General features: G+C 43.3%; 1 protein-coding gene across 3 annotated transcripts in view; it reads right to left on the bottom strand.

The window, feature by feature from the left end:
- Positions 1 to 14,501, bottom strand: part of LOC143287015 (uncharacterized) — a 66,071-nt gene that overhangs the window by 11,209 nt on the left and 40,361 nt on the right. For all 3 annotated transcript variants that reach the window (XM_076595022.1, XM_076595023.1, XM_076595024.1), the window contains 8 exons: positions 13,844 to 13,999; positions 12,314 to 12,506; positions 8,937 to 9,041; positions 6,969 to 7,047; positions 6,399 to 6,513; positions 5,022 to 5,102; positions 3,817 to 3,926; positions 1,366 to 1,479 (listed from right to left, as the gene is read on the bottom strand). In XM_076595022.1, the coding sequence (XP_076451137.1) occupies positions 1,366 to 1,479; positions 3,817 to 3,926; positions 5,022 to 5,102; positions 6,399 to 6,513; positions 6,969 to 7,047; positions 8,937 to 9,041; positions 12,314 to 12,506; positions 13,844 to 13,999 (953 nt within the window). The remainder of the gene's footprint in view (positions 1 to 1,365; positions 1,480 to 3,816; positions 3,927 to 5,021; positions 5,103 to 6,398; positions 6,514 to 6,968; positions 7,048 to 8,936; positions 9,042 to 12,313; positions 12,507 to 13,843; positions 14,000 to 14,501) is intronic.

The raw sequence follows: 14,501 nt of genomic DNA, 5'->3' as shown, positions 1-14,501 counted from the left end.
TGATTTGTTGTGGTCACGTGGGACATGACGGAGTGAGTGATGAGACATGCACAAATCTTTCTCAAAATAAACATTTGGCGGCCTCGTTCGTTTCCTTTGAATCATATTCTGTCGTCAGTTATCATTTGAATGCTGCGTTTTGAAAAGGAAATGGTGAAGAAAACAACATGGCGGTCTCTGACGCCGCGCACACGCTCATTATCGTAAAGAGGTATACGCTATAGATTGTTTTATTTTCCGAAAAAGAACTCATGGGCGAAAGTATACAGTGAAAGACCTTCACACCGAGCTGTAAAGCACAAAAAACCTCTCTATGTATTGAGTCATGATTTTGAAATGCTCAGTTTTAGATTGGGGAGATCAGTTTAAAAAATCAAATAATTTCCATTGTAAAAAAAAAAAGAAAAAAGAGAATAATTCCCCTTAAGCAAGCTGCTCCAAAGAGATGCAGTCATCACTGTAACTTCCACACTAAGCAATCAGCGTTCCAGTTTGAACAACAAATGATAAAAAACTACTACTACTAATCAGTATGTCAGTATGAGAAGTCAAAGTGCCACATTTTGTCAATGAAAAAAAAAGATGTAACAGTAATGTTTGGTGCAAATATCCTGGCTTCTTCTTTTTTTGTTTTTGGTGCACATACCAGATGTGGATTGTCTCCACAGTCAGAATGAGTGGGGGAAAAACTGAATTTGTCCTACTTTTGTGCCAAATTTTGGTGCTGTCTGACTAAGTAATATCAGAAATTGACAACGTTAAAGTTAACTATGGACACACACACACACACACACACACACACACACACACACACACACACACACAACACATACACACACAGAGAGACAAACCGAATACCGGGTTATAACACATACACTGTTTATACAAGAGTTAAAAAACGAGCAGATACCTGACGTTTTGGCATGAACCCAAAAGCACAGGTGAGACCTTGGAGGGGCAGATAACCCATGATGATACTACTACTGGTGCTGCTGCTGCTACAATAACAACATCTACTGCTGCTACTGCTGCCGCTGCCACTACTGCTACTTCTACTCCAGACAAGATCACCAGTAATCAATCATCATCACAAACATAAATGGGCACTTCAATGATGTTACCCAACGACTCAAAAGTCGGTTTTATCACCCACCCACAGTTCCCTACACTATACCTCCCGATCCTCACCCCCACACATACCTTTACACACATATACACACCCACACCCACACCATCTCAAACCACCCAACCCCTGCACCCTCCTCCAATCCCTCCTCCAGCTCACACACACACACACACACACACACATACACACACACACACACACACACACACACACACCGCCGTCCCCAGCTGCCCACACACCTGGTTGAAGAGGTTGACCTGATTCTTCCTGTTGGCCATGTCGCAGGATGTCTCCAGCTGGGTCACCAGGGGACCAATGTTGCAGTAGTCCAGTTTCATGCCTGACGGTGTCACCTGAACCATGGACACACAGTCAGTCACATAAAAAAATAGAAAGATAGACTGATGGATAGGTAGATCGATAGATGAGTGAAACGATAAATGAAACCAAGAAAGAAAGAAAGGAAACAAAACAAATAAAACAACAAAATTAATGAACGACTGACAAACAAATATGAACAGAACATGTAAACAGTTTAAATAAATGAATAAATAGATAAACATATAAAGAAACAAATAAATACATTAAACTCGTTTCTGAATAATAATGCTCACATATAATGTATAAAACAACAAATCAGTGTATACATGCAGAAATGTGTACACACACACACATACATACATACATACATACAGAGAGAGAGAGGGCGGCAAGGCCTTGAATACTCAATTGTGACACGCGCTGTATTCAGTAAAGGAATCATGAGAGAAAAAATGCGTCCTGTATTAAATATTGACAAACTTTGGACAAAAACAACAACAACAACAACAACAAAACACCCCAAAACAAACAAACAAACAAAAAACAAACAAACAAAAAACAAACAAACAAAAACCACAACAACAACAAAAAAATACAACAATACAAAAACTGGCCTGATATCGGGATCGAACCACCAATGTTCAGTTCAGAAACACTTAGACTAATCCCCAATTCTATGGCGCTTCTGACTTCACTTTACTAAAATTTTCAGTCTTTTTTGCGCAATAAAAACATTGTATTTGAGGTGATAATACCGTTTGGATAATGTTTATTTTTCTTGACATTTCTCAGTTATTTCAGAAATTCTATTTATTTGCCGTTAAAGGAGACGTTGACATCCCCTTAGGCACACTGCATCATGTACAGATGTGCACAAACCAGTCTTACAACAGGCTGACCAAATCTGAAAGAAACGTTGATTCAATTTTTCTTGAATTTTCTTTCCAGTCAATTCAGTATCCACTTTAGAATATGCATATGCAGTAAACACGTTGATGGTGTTGATAGTGTCACTGTATGTGTTCTGTCCAGAATTTGTATTTCATTTCTTGTAATTGCGAACAAGAAAAACGATGTCGTGCCGTCTTCCTAAACATAGCCTCCGTTCTGGAAACTGGGACCTTTTGGGATTCCGGAACGAGCCTCAACGAAATAACCGGTAACGATCGGGAAATACGACTTAATTGGGGAGACTTACAACCTGTTATTGGTATGACTGTGAAGATATTTTTTCCTACAATGTCTAAGCCAAATTTGGTATTTGTAGACAAAGTATTTACAGAGAAAACGGCAGTGTTAAGTTTACCACGGACACACAGACTACATACAGACACACACACACACAATCAACCAAACACCAGGTTATAACATAACCTCACTTTGTTTACACAAGTGAGTCAAAAAATCCCTCAAAGAAGTTACGCTCAGTCATCGAAACACGGCCATGACACAGAATTTCGTAGCAGCTGATGTGGACGAGGAAATGACTCACGTGCCATTTCAAAGAAAATAATTTAACTCACTCGGTATCCCCAGTCTTCTCCCTTTCTCCACCCCCCACCCCCTATAGACTCCATCTGATGTCATTAATGTGTCGGAATGGCCCAGCCATTAGGAAAAAACCCAAAGAAACAAACCTGTTTTCGTCATTAGAAATGCGGTATTCTTTGTCGTCATCCACCTTTTAGACGGGCGCAACAGCCGAGTGGTTAAAGCGTTGGTTCTTTCAATCTGAGGGTCCCGGGTTCGAATTCTGGTCACAGCACCTGGTGTGTAAAGGGTGGGATTTTTCCGATCTCCCAGGTCAACAGGTTTGCAGACATGCTAGTACCAGAACCTCGATCATTCGTGTGTGCGCACGTTAAAGATCCCGTTATCCATGTCAGCTTTTGGTGGCTTATGGAAACAAGAACATACCCGACATGCACCCCTCCGAAAACGGAGTATGACTGCCCATGTGGCGGGGTTAAAAAGGTCACACACGTAAAAGCCCACTCGTGCATACAAGTGAATGGGAGAGCTTTCCGCTTGTAACATGTTAACTTTCGTGCGAAGAGAGTTAAACACGTCTTTAATCAAACCGCCAGAAGTTTCGATCAGTTTGAGTTTTTTAATGAGGCGTCACTGCGTTCAGACAAATCCATATACACTACGTCCCGTAAGCAAGGCAGATGTACTGACCACCAGCATAACCCAACGCGATTTGTCACGCCTTGAGTATGTGTGTGTGTGTGTGTGTGCGTGCGCGCGAACACACACACACACACACACACACACACACACACACACACACACACACACACACACACACACACACACACACACACACACACACACACACACACACACACACACACACACACACAAACCTGTCCCTTCTTGTAGAAGTTGAGGTAACGAAGCTGGCTGGGGTCTTTGTTGAGGGACTTTGCCACGTGTTCCATCATGGACTCCATGATGAACTGGGCAGGTAGGGACCCTGAAAAACCACAAAAAAACATGGAGAAATCTGTGCATTCCGAAAAGATTTATGTACAGGCCTATATTTTCAATCACGCTTGCTCTATGTTCTCTATCACGTAGTTCGATACTCAGGTACAGTCAGTTGTGAGGTATGGGTCTGAATTATGGGGATTGGACAGAGCTGCCGTTCATTGTGAATCAGCTTTTACCTTTGCTTTGAAAATAGAAAGTATCAGTATCAGTAGCTCAAGGAGGCGTCACTGCGTTCAAACAAATCCATATATGCTACACCACATCTGCCAGGCAGATGCCTGACCAGCAGCGTAACCCAACGCGCTTAGTCAGGCCATGGAAATAGAAAGGCGAACTGACAACGACATTGTTTATAGTGGCGAAAACAATTAGATTTTACTAACACACACACACACACACACACACACACACACACACACACACACACACATTCCTTCACTATGGTGGTGTTGATTTTAACGATAACTGATGATTTATTACGAAGATGATGTTTCAGTTTCAGTTTCAGTAGCTCAAGGAGGCGTCACTGCGTTCGGACAAATCCATATACGCTACACCACATCTGCCAAGCAGATGCCTGACCAGCAGCGTAACCCAACGCGCTTAGTCAGGCCTTGAGAAAAAAAAAATATATATATATAGCTTACATAAATAAATAAATAAATAAATAATAATTATGATATTAAAAAAACAACAACAACAACAAACAAACAAAAAAAACCGAAGATGATGACGATGATGAATCGAATCAGAAAACAACAAACAAAACAAGAACACCACCCCCTTCAAAAACAAACAAAAAGCCACACCCTTGTTAAAACAACAACAACAAACAAAAAAGCAAAACAAAAAACAGGACATATGCTACATAACCATGCAGAGATGACAATGACAATTCCGATGACCAGGATTCCCGTACACACGCTTCATCATCTCCGTCTCCACACCCCGTGTGTGTGTGTGTGTGTGTGTGTGTGTGTGTGTGCTTGTGTTTGAATGCGTGCGTGCGTGTGTGTGTATGTTTGCGCGCGCGTATGTGTGTGCAGTTATTTGAGAGCGCGTGCTCGTGCGTACGTACCTGGTGAGCGGCAGAAGGTGTTGGCCGCTTTGTTGGTCTTGACGGCCACGAAGGTCACCTTCCAGTTGGGGCAGCTGTAGGCTGCAAGGGGGACAGTTCTAGTTTCAGTTCCAGTGTCAAGAAGCGGGGCCTAATTTCTCTCTACACCATACAACATTTGCTGTATACATTTGGTCCAGAAATAGGGAGGGGGTCCCTGACCTCCGCGCATGAACCCAATGAGCTAGCTGATCAGGCCGTGAGAACCCAAACTGCCCTGGGTTTTTCGTCAAACATGAACATAGAATAATCAAACAGAAATAATTCAATAGGTCAGGTGGAAGGGTCATATAAAGAACAGATGCTGAGAGAAAGAGAGACAGACAGACATAGATACAAGAGACATAGAGGGGGGGAGAGACACGGAGAAAGGAGAGACAGACACAGACAGACAGAGACACAGAGAGAGAGAGAGAGAGAGAGAGAGAGAGAGAGAGAGAGAGACGCCTCAACTGCATGCAAATCAGTTTGAAACCATCATTGCAATAAATGCCAGTCGTAATTTCACAAGCACCCACAATATTATAAACTGAACATAAGAACTTGCAAGAGAGAGTGAGAGATAGTGACACAGAGAGACAGAGACAGAGACAGAGAGAGAGAGAGAGAGAGAGAGAGAGAGGGTGAAAGGAAAATGAGTGGGAGTGGGGGAGAGTGACGACGGCGTGAAGGTGAAGGCCATGGATGTCAGCCCTATTCGCCTGTCACTAAAGTGGTGATCCTTGTTCGCCTGATTCTCCATTTGCCGAAGTATTCAGTCATCCCTCGCTGTGCGTGTGATTGAGGGGTGGGTGTGGGGGTTGGGGTGGCGGTTTGTGTTGGGGTGGGGGTTGGGGTGGGGGTTGGGGTGGGGGTGGCGGTTTGTGTTGGGGTGGGGGTTGGGGTGGGGGTGGCGGTTTGTGTTGGGGTGGGGGTTGTGGTAGGGATTGGGGTGAGGGTTGGGGTGGGGGTTTGTGTTGGGGTGGGGACTGGGGTGGGGGTTTGTGTTGGGTGGGGACTGGGGTGGGGGTTTGTGTTGGGGTGGGGACTGGGGGTGGGGGTTTGTGTTGGGGTGGGGACTGGGGTGGGGACTGAACTAAACTGAAGAGTCCAAACACTGTAGAGAAGGTAGTGGCGGCACAATCACAGAGCACACTGAAACGGGACCAGGACAAACGGGTCGACCACGTGTGTGTGTGTGTGTGTGTGTGTGTGTGTGTGTGTGTTCGCGCGCGCGCGCGTGTGTTGTGTTGTGGTGTGTGTGTGTGTGAGTGTGTGTGTGTTGTGTTGTGTTGTGGTGTGGTGTGTGTGTGTGTGTGTGTGTGTGTGTGTGCGGGCAGACAGCCGGGCCAGCCTCACCATTGTCCAGATGGGGGAACATGCCGCCCAAGGAATTGTCGTTGGGAGATGACCCGCAGTCAGCGTAGATGACCACCTTGATGGCGTTCAGCTTCCCTTCTGCCGTGCACCCCACCTGTGCGTGCAAACACCATTTGTACATACTCGCGTACCAAATTTGCATACAGGTAAGCGCACACACAGACATTCACAACCACCCCCCTGGCCTTCTCCAACCTTTACCCCTCTCACTTACGTAGGCACAAGCACCCCCCCCCACTCCTCCCCCCACCACACACCACACACGCACACACGCAATCGCACGCATTCAAACGTACGTATACATACACACGCACCCACACAAAGACACAGACACACACTCCTAAGTATCGCAGCTTCCACGGCACACACACACACACACACACACACACACACACACACACACACACACACACACATTGTTTTACGCTGTTATTCAGCATTGAGAAGTACATCTTTTTTGCTTTGTCAGCGAGTCTGTTGGTCAAGACAGCCCATCCAAACGACCACACCGCATCAAAGAAACCAGCAATGGAAGCAGCTTCCACCCACCTCGTACTCAGCGTAGTACGGGTATCTTTTGCCAATGGCTTTCAGGTTGGTGTGGAAGTTCATGTGGAGGCGTATCGGTCTGAAAGAAACGTTGAAGACAAAGGTAACAGGATTAACAACAAAGAAAACACCTGCAAGAGAAAGATCCACAGGTGTGATATGTAAAAAGTAAAGATAACGACGTTGAAAAATAAGGTAACAAAACTAGGAACCAGAAGACAGGTGACAGAGAAAGGCAACTGACCTAACCTGTGGATTCCCACCCAGAAAATCACAACGAACACCAACACTGAAAGCAAAACACCAGGGATGAGAAGGTTTCAGCATTGTAACCTTATACCAACTCTGTTTTGAGCAGATAATCAAGATCTTATGTTTCTGCTGTTATGTTAAGTCCTGGACAGCATCGAAGAATATTTTTCTGGGTTTTAAGAACTTACATCCCTGCATTTTACTCTTCCGCTGATGACATAATCTTTAACACGGATAATGAACACATTTCAAATGAAATAAATGCCCAGAGAGAGAGAGAGAGAGACAGACAGACACACACACACACACACACACACACAGAGATAGAGAGAGAGAGAGAGAGAGAGAGAGAGAGAGAGAGAGAGAGAAACAGACACAAACACACAGGTCTGACCCAGGCGTGTGGAAGATAAAAATCAAACAGAAACAAGAGAGGACGAGGCCTTCAAGACTTTTGATACACACTTTTTTTTTCTAATTGTTAAAATGTGTTATGAATTATTATTATAAAGCTTTGGTTCCAAGAAAAAAATGCATAAAAGCAGATTCACACCAAGCACATTCAGGTGGAAAGAAATAGTTTTACTCACACCGTTATTGCGAATCTAACAATGACGTTCAAGAATTTAACATTTAATCCTTTTTTAATAGTGATAAATCAGTTGCGGTATTTGAAGTGATAAAGGCGTTTAAATAATGTTATTTTTGTATATCTCGGGCATTTAAGAATTTCTTTAAAATCCGCGGTAAAGAAGAGGCTGCCATCACCTCAAGCACATGTAGCCGTTTTCTCTTAATCTGCGTGGATCCGTGTTCAACACGATCCATTCAATTTCTCTTTTATGTTTATTCTAGTTAATTTAGTATCCACTTTAAAATATATATATATGCAGTAAACACGTCGATGATGTAGTTAGTGTCACTTTGTTTGCACAAGTGAGTCAAAAAGCGTCGTATGAGGTGAAAAGGGCTTATGTCTCAGAAGTAACAAAATTCATGGTGCAGTTGCAAAAGGGAGTTAACTGGTTGGGTTTTCCTTTTCCTTCAACTGTGCGATGTCGATATTTTGATTTTTTGTGGTCATGTGGGATATAATCCAGTAAGTGATGAGACAAGCACAAATTTTTCTCTGAATGAACATTAGGTGGCCTCCTTCGCCCCCTTTCAATCGTATTTCTGACGTTATTACCGACTGAATGCTGGATTTTGAAATGGAGATGCTGCAGGAAACAACATGAGATATCAGTTTAAAAAAATCAATTAATTCCCACTGTAAAAAAAGAGAACATAATTTCCCTTAATCAAGCTGCTCCAAAGTGATGCATTCATTAATATAACTTCCTCAGTAAGCAAACAACGTTCCTATCTGAACAACAAACGATAAAAGCGACTACTACTAATCAGTATGTTAGTATGTAAACAAAAATTATAAATGTATTTTTTGGTGCAGTTATTTTGGCTAATTTATTATGTATGTGCTCATACCACAGGTATGAGTTAATCATAATCAGAACGAGAGGAAAGAACTGAAGTTTTCCTATGTTGTGCCAAACTTGATGTCATCTGACAAAGTAATACCAGACAAAATGACATTGTTAAGTTCACCACGGACACACACGCACACACGACCGAACACCAGGGTTATAACACTTACACAAGTAAGTAAAAAAAGACAGCGGAAAAAATGACAGAAAACACAATATCATGTTCCTGTACCTTTGCATGACGTGAGCGGCCAAAGCACAGGCACCTGTCACCTTGAAGTTGCGGCTGATCTTGCAGCCAAAGGCCCCGCCCAGTCGTTTCACCTCCATGGTCACACTGACACACACACACACACACACGTACACACACACGTACACACACACACACACACACACAGTTTCGCTACTTCTCAATAATGTCACTTTTAATTCGACACCTTTAAGTAGTTGTATTTTGTTGCTGTTGATGTCATACTCATACATCGTCATCTTGAGTATTATCATAATCATATCATCGTAATCATCACACACACACACACACACACACACACACACATATATATATATATATATACTCCACATCATCCAACTGCTCTGTGGGATGCTGAGGGTGTTGGCGACATTCTGTTATGATGATTACGAAGAAGAAGAAGAAGAAGAAGATGATGATGATGATGATTGCTGTTATCATGATTATGACTGCTGTCATCATGATGATGATGATGCTTAAGATGATGATGATGATGATCCTTTTTCTTCTTTTCATTAGTAGTATAGCAGTAGTACTTGTTGTTGTAGCAGTATCATTATAATTAAAGACATGGTCCATCTGCTATGCGGGATGTTGGCCACATTGCTGTCATCATCATCATGTTTGCTACTATTACTATAACTATCATTAAGATAAGATAAGATAAGATAAGAATAACTTTATTATCTCCAACTGGAGAAATTTGGTCAGGTGCATTATCACAACATAGACAAGTAAACAACATGGGGACCATAACTGTAAAAGCCAACAACAGCCACTACAAATATTACGAAGATACAAATGTAAAACATATCACATACATCGTTTCATACATACATCCACACACTGCAGGTAATAACTAGTATTCTTAATGTAAAAACAGAACAAATTAAGAAACATTATTTGAATACAATTATAAACATAGCCTACTATACTGCACATTGATTATAATAGACAGATAAGATAAGAATAAAGATGAATTGCGGAAAACCACAACCAGATAATCAGCACACACCCGCACCGCACCCCCCCCCCACACACACACCCACCCACCCAACACACGCGGATAACTTGATTAAACAAGAGTAATAAACATATGTTCTGAAATAAAAGCATTTCACATATTCGCTTTTAAAAACATTGCAATTAATTATTACATCGTAATTATTAAACAGAAATATATTTAGAATATGGACGTTAGCATTAGACATATTCATTGTACATTAATCCTGCATATTGCACATTATTCTTCCTACATATTGCACATTCATTATAACCAATTGTCACGTTTTAAGCTCAGTAAACACACACACACACACACACACACACACACACACACACACACCACAACTAGAACAAGGTACAACTATCATGCACGGACTTTCACACGTCTCACATGAGAGTGCGCGCGCGCGCGCGCGCGCACACACACACACACACACACACACACACACACACACACACACACACACAGAGTTCTCAAGAATTTAAAAGGTGGATTGAACGTGGAATAAAAGTCTTCAGAGCTCTGGATTTCAACTTAAAAGTTCTGTAGCGTCGTCCTGATGGCAACAGCTCATAATACTTTGCTAAAATATGGGTGTCGTCAGTTGCTATCTGCCTGCTTTTTTTAACCACTCGACTTTCATACAGCTCTTGCATACTAGCTTGTTTCACTCCCACAATTTTACTGCATACACTCATGACATCGTTCAAAACACGCTTACTCCTCACTCCCAAACTTCCATACCAGCACATAAATGAAACTGTAAGCACGGACTCGATACAACATCGATAATAACTTTGAAGAATAGTTGAATTTATACCAACATTTCTAAGCTTCTGTAAACAAAAAATTCTAGATTGACATTTCTTATGAATGGAATCAACATTTCTGTCAAAAGTCAGCTTATTGTCTAAGATGGTCCCTAAATATCTATATTCATTGACCCTCTCCACTGTTTGACCGTCAATAACAAGGTCAGCTACAGGCAAGGGGTCTTTCCGAAAATCTATTAACATTTCTTTTGTTTTCAATACGTTGAGATCCAGATAGTTTCTCTCACACCAGGAACATAACTTTTTAATTTCACTGAAATTATTATCATGGGGTGTAGTGATGGCCCAGAGGTAACGCGTCCGCCTAGGAAGCGAGAGAATCTGAGCGCGCAGGTTCGAATCACGGATCAGCCGCCAATATTTTCTCCCCCTCCACTAGACCTTGAGTGGTGGTCTGGACGCTAGTCATTCGGATGAGACGATAAATCGGGGTCCGGTGTGCAGCATGCACTTAGCGCACGTCTTAGCGCACGTAAAAGAACCCACGGCAACAAAAGGGTTGTTCCTGGCAAAATTCTGAAGAAAAATCCACTTCGATAGGAAAAACAAATAAAACTGCACGCAGGAAAAAATACAAAAAAATGGGTGGCGCTGTAGTATAGCGACGCGCTCTCCCTGGGGAGAGCAGCCCGAATTTCACACAGAGAAATCTGTTGTGATAAAAAGAAATACAAATACAAATTATTATTGCTATTATTGTTATATTATCGTCATTATCATTATTATTATTCTTAGAAGTAGTAGCAGTAGCAGCAGCAGCAGCAGCAACAGCAGTAATCGTAGTAGCAGCAGCAGTAGTAGTAGCATCAGCATCAACAGTAGCAGCAGCATCAGCAGCAACAGTAGCATCAGCAGCAACAGCAACAGCAACAGAGCAGTAGCATCATAATCCTAAATGACAAGGCCTAGCAGCAGCAGCAACAGCCACAGTAGCAGCAGAAGCAGTAGCATCCTAATTTTAAATGCCAAGGTCCATCAGCAACAACAGCAGCATCCTAATCCTAAATGACAAGGTCCAGCAACAGCAACATCATAATCCCGAATGCCAAGGTTTATCATCAGCAGCAGCAGCATCGTAATCCTAAATGACAAGGTCCAGCAACAGCAACATCATAATCCTAAATGCCAAGGTCCATCAACAACAGCAGCAGCATCCTAATCCTAAATGACAAGGTCCATCATCATCAGCAGCAGCATAATCCTAAATGCCAAGGTCCATCAACAACAGCAGCAGCATCCTAATCCTAAATGCCAAGGTCCATCATCATCAGCAGCAGCATAATCCTGAATGCCAAGGTCCATCAACAACAGCAGCAGCATCCTAATCCTAAATGACAAGGTCCATCATCATCAGCAGCAGCATAATCCTGAATGCCAAGGTCCATCAACAACAGCAGCAGCATCCTAATCCTAAATGACAAGGTCCATCATCATCAGCAGCATAATCCTAAATGACAAGGTCCAGCAGCAAAAACAGCAACAGCAGCAGCAGCATTCCAATTCCAAAAGACAAGGTCCACCTGCTCTGCGGGATGTTGAGGATGCTGGCCACCACCTCGGAGGTGGCGTCAATCCACTGGGTGGTGGCCTGCACGTCCAGCCCGCCGTCGTCGTTGGGCGCACAGCGGCTGATCTGGGTCTCCAGCGGGAAGTGGGCCTGAGTGCCCATCTGGATGGTGCCCGTGATGCGGTGGGCTGACTGTGCCAGGGCCGCTGGGAAAAGAAGAATCAACTACCTAACTTTTTCAATGTACCCCCCCCCCACCCCGACGAGATTTCCTGAACTAAACACGTCCTGTCCTCCCCTGCCCTTCCTTTCCCTGCCCTGTCCTGTCCTGTCTCCTGCCCTGTCCCGCCCTGCCCTGCCCTGCCCTGCCCTGCCCTGTCCTGTCCTGTCCTGTCTTGTCCTGTTTTGTCCTGTCTTGTCATCTCTTGCCTCGGTGAAGGAGTCGGAATCAAACACGTAACATTTTCATGTGCCCCAACGCGACTTCCTGAAATAAACACGTCTTACCTTGTCCTGCCCAGTCTTATCTTGTCCTGCATAGTCTTACCTTGTCTAGTCTAGTCTAGTCTAGCTTTCTCTTGTCTTGCCTTGCCTTGCCTTGCCTTGTCTAGTCTAGTCTAGTCTAGTCTAGTCTTGTCTTATCCAGCATCTGGTAAGGGGCAAAATCAAACCATGTTGTTTATAGCCCAGCTGACAGCAAAGGACCATGGCTGCTCTGGTAGGAGGGTGAAGGGCAGGGACACATGGAGGTGAGGGGATTCAAATACAGTCACATCTTCTTTTAGGACACATGGAGGTAGACGGATTCAAATACAGTCACATTTTCTTTTAGGATGAAAACTAAAAACTAAAAAGGCGGCAACATGCACATTATGATACGTACAGGTCTCAGGTCGGGAGAGGTGAGGTAGGTCAGAGTATTACCAAAAACGTACCGGAGAAAGAGAGACTGAGACAGAGAGAGAAAGACAGGAAGAGAGAGAGAGAGAGAGAGAGAGAGAGAGAGAGAGAGACAGAGAGACAGAGAGAGAGAGAGACAGAGACAGAGAGACAGAGAAACAGAGAGAGGCGAAGACACAAAACGAAATACAACACAATACCATACAACACAAAACAAACACAACTACATCACAACTACAATTACAACACTAAAACATAGCAGAGCACAACATAGCACAACACAACTGCAACTCAAAACACAGCACAGCACATGACAGCACACCACAGCACATCACAGCTACAACACAAAACACAGCATAGCACAACACAACCACAACACAAAACACAGCACAGCTACAAGACACCACACCACAACACACACCACAGTTTGATAACTCACTGTCACACACAAGACACAAAGTTCGATAACTCACTGTCACACACAAGACACAAAGTTCGATAACTCACTGTCACACACAAGACACAAAGTTCGACAACTCACTGTCACACACAAGACACAAAGTTCGATAACTCACTGTCACACACAAGACACAAAGTTCGATAACTCACTGTCACACACAAGACACAAAGTTCGATAACTCACTGTCGGGGTCTCCCACCACGATGGGGTCAGGAGCAGCCATGGAGGGAAAGAAGGACTTGAGCTGGATGGCCTCCCGGAGGTCCGTCACTGGCTTCTGCACGTCGCTGTAGGTCACCTGCACCATGGCTGCTGCCGTCTCCGCCGTCTGGGGGTCGTCTGGATTTGTGTCCCAGGAAGATCGATTTACTGATGTTCGACACTTATCTAAAAAGCGCTTATCCTCAGAGGTAAGCTCTAAGCGCTTTACAAAGACGGCGTCATACTGATTGCTTGATATGGATACTTGCATAGGGCCATTCCTCGGTCGGAGACCAAGTTTTAAACGCTTTTACAAACATGGTGTCATATTGACTGGTCGATACAGATACTTGCACCACGCCAATCCTCGGTCAGAGACCAAGTTTTAAGATCTTTTAGAAACACAGTCATATTTTGATTGATATGGATATTTGTACAGAGCCTGTTTTCGGTCAGAGACCAAGCTCTAAGTGCTTCACAAACACGGAGTTATACTGATGTGGATACTTATATATAGCACCTATCCGCGATCAGAGACCAAGTTCTGAGCGCTTTAAAACACAGAGTCATTATTTCGATTGATTTGAGGTCAGAGAGAACAAATTCTAAGTGCTTTTACAGACACAAAGTTCCATTGATT

The sequence above is a fragment of the Babylonia areolata genome, chromosome 10 (genome assembly GCF_041734735.1).
Source record: "Babylonia areolata isolate BAREFJ2019XMU chromosome 10, ASM4173473v1, whole genome shotgun sequence".
NCBI lineage: Eukaryota > Metazoa > Mollusca > Gastropoda > Neogastropoda > Buccinidae > Babylonia > Babylonia areolata.
Note: the sequence above shows the minus strand (reverse complement) of the source record. Positions and strands in the feature narration are given on the sequence as shown.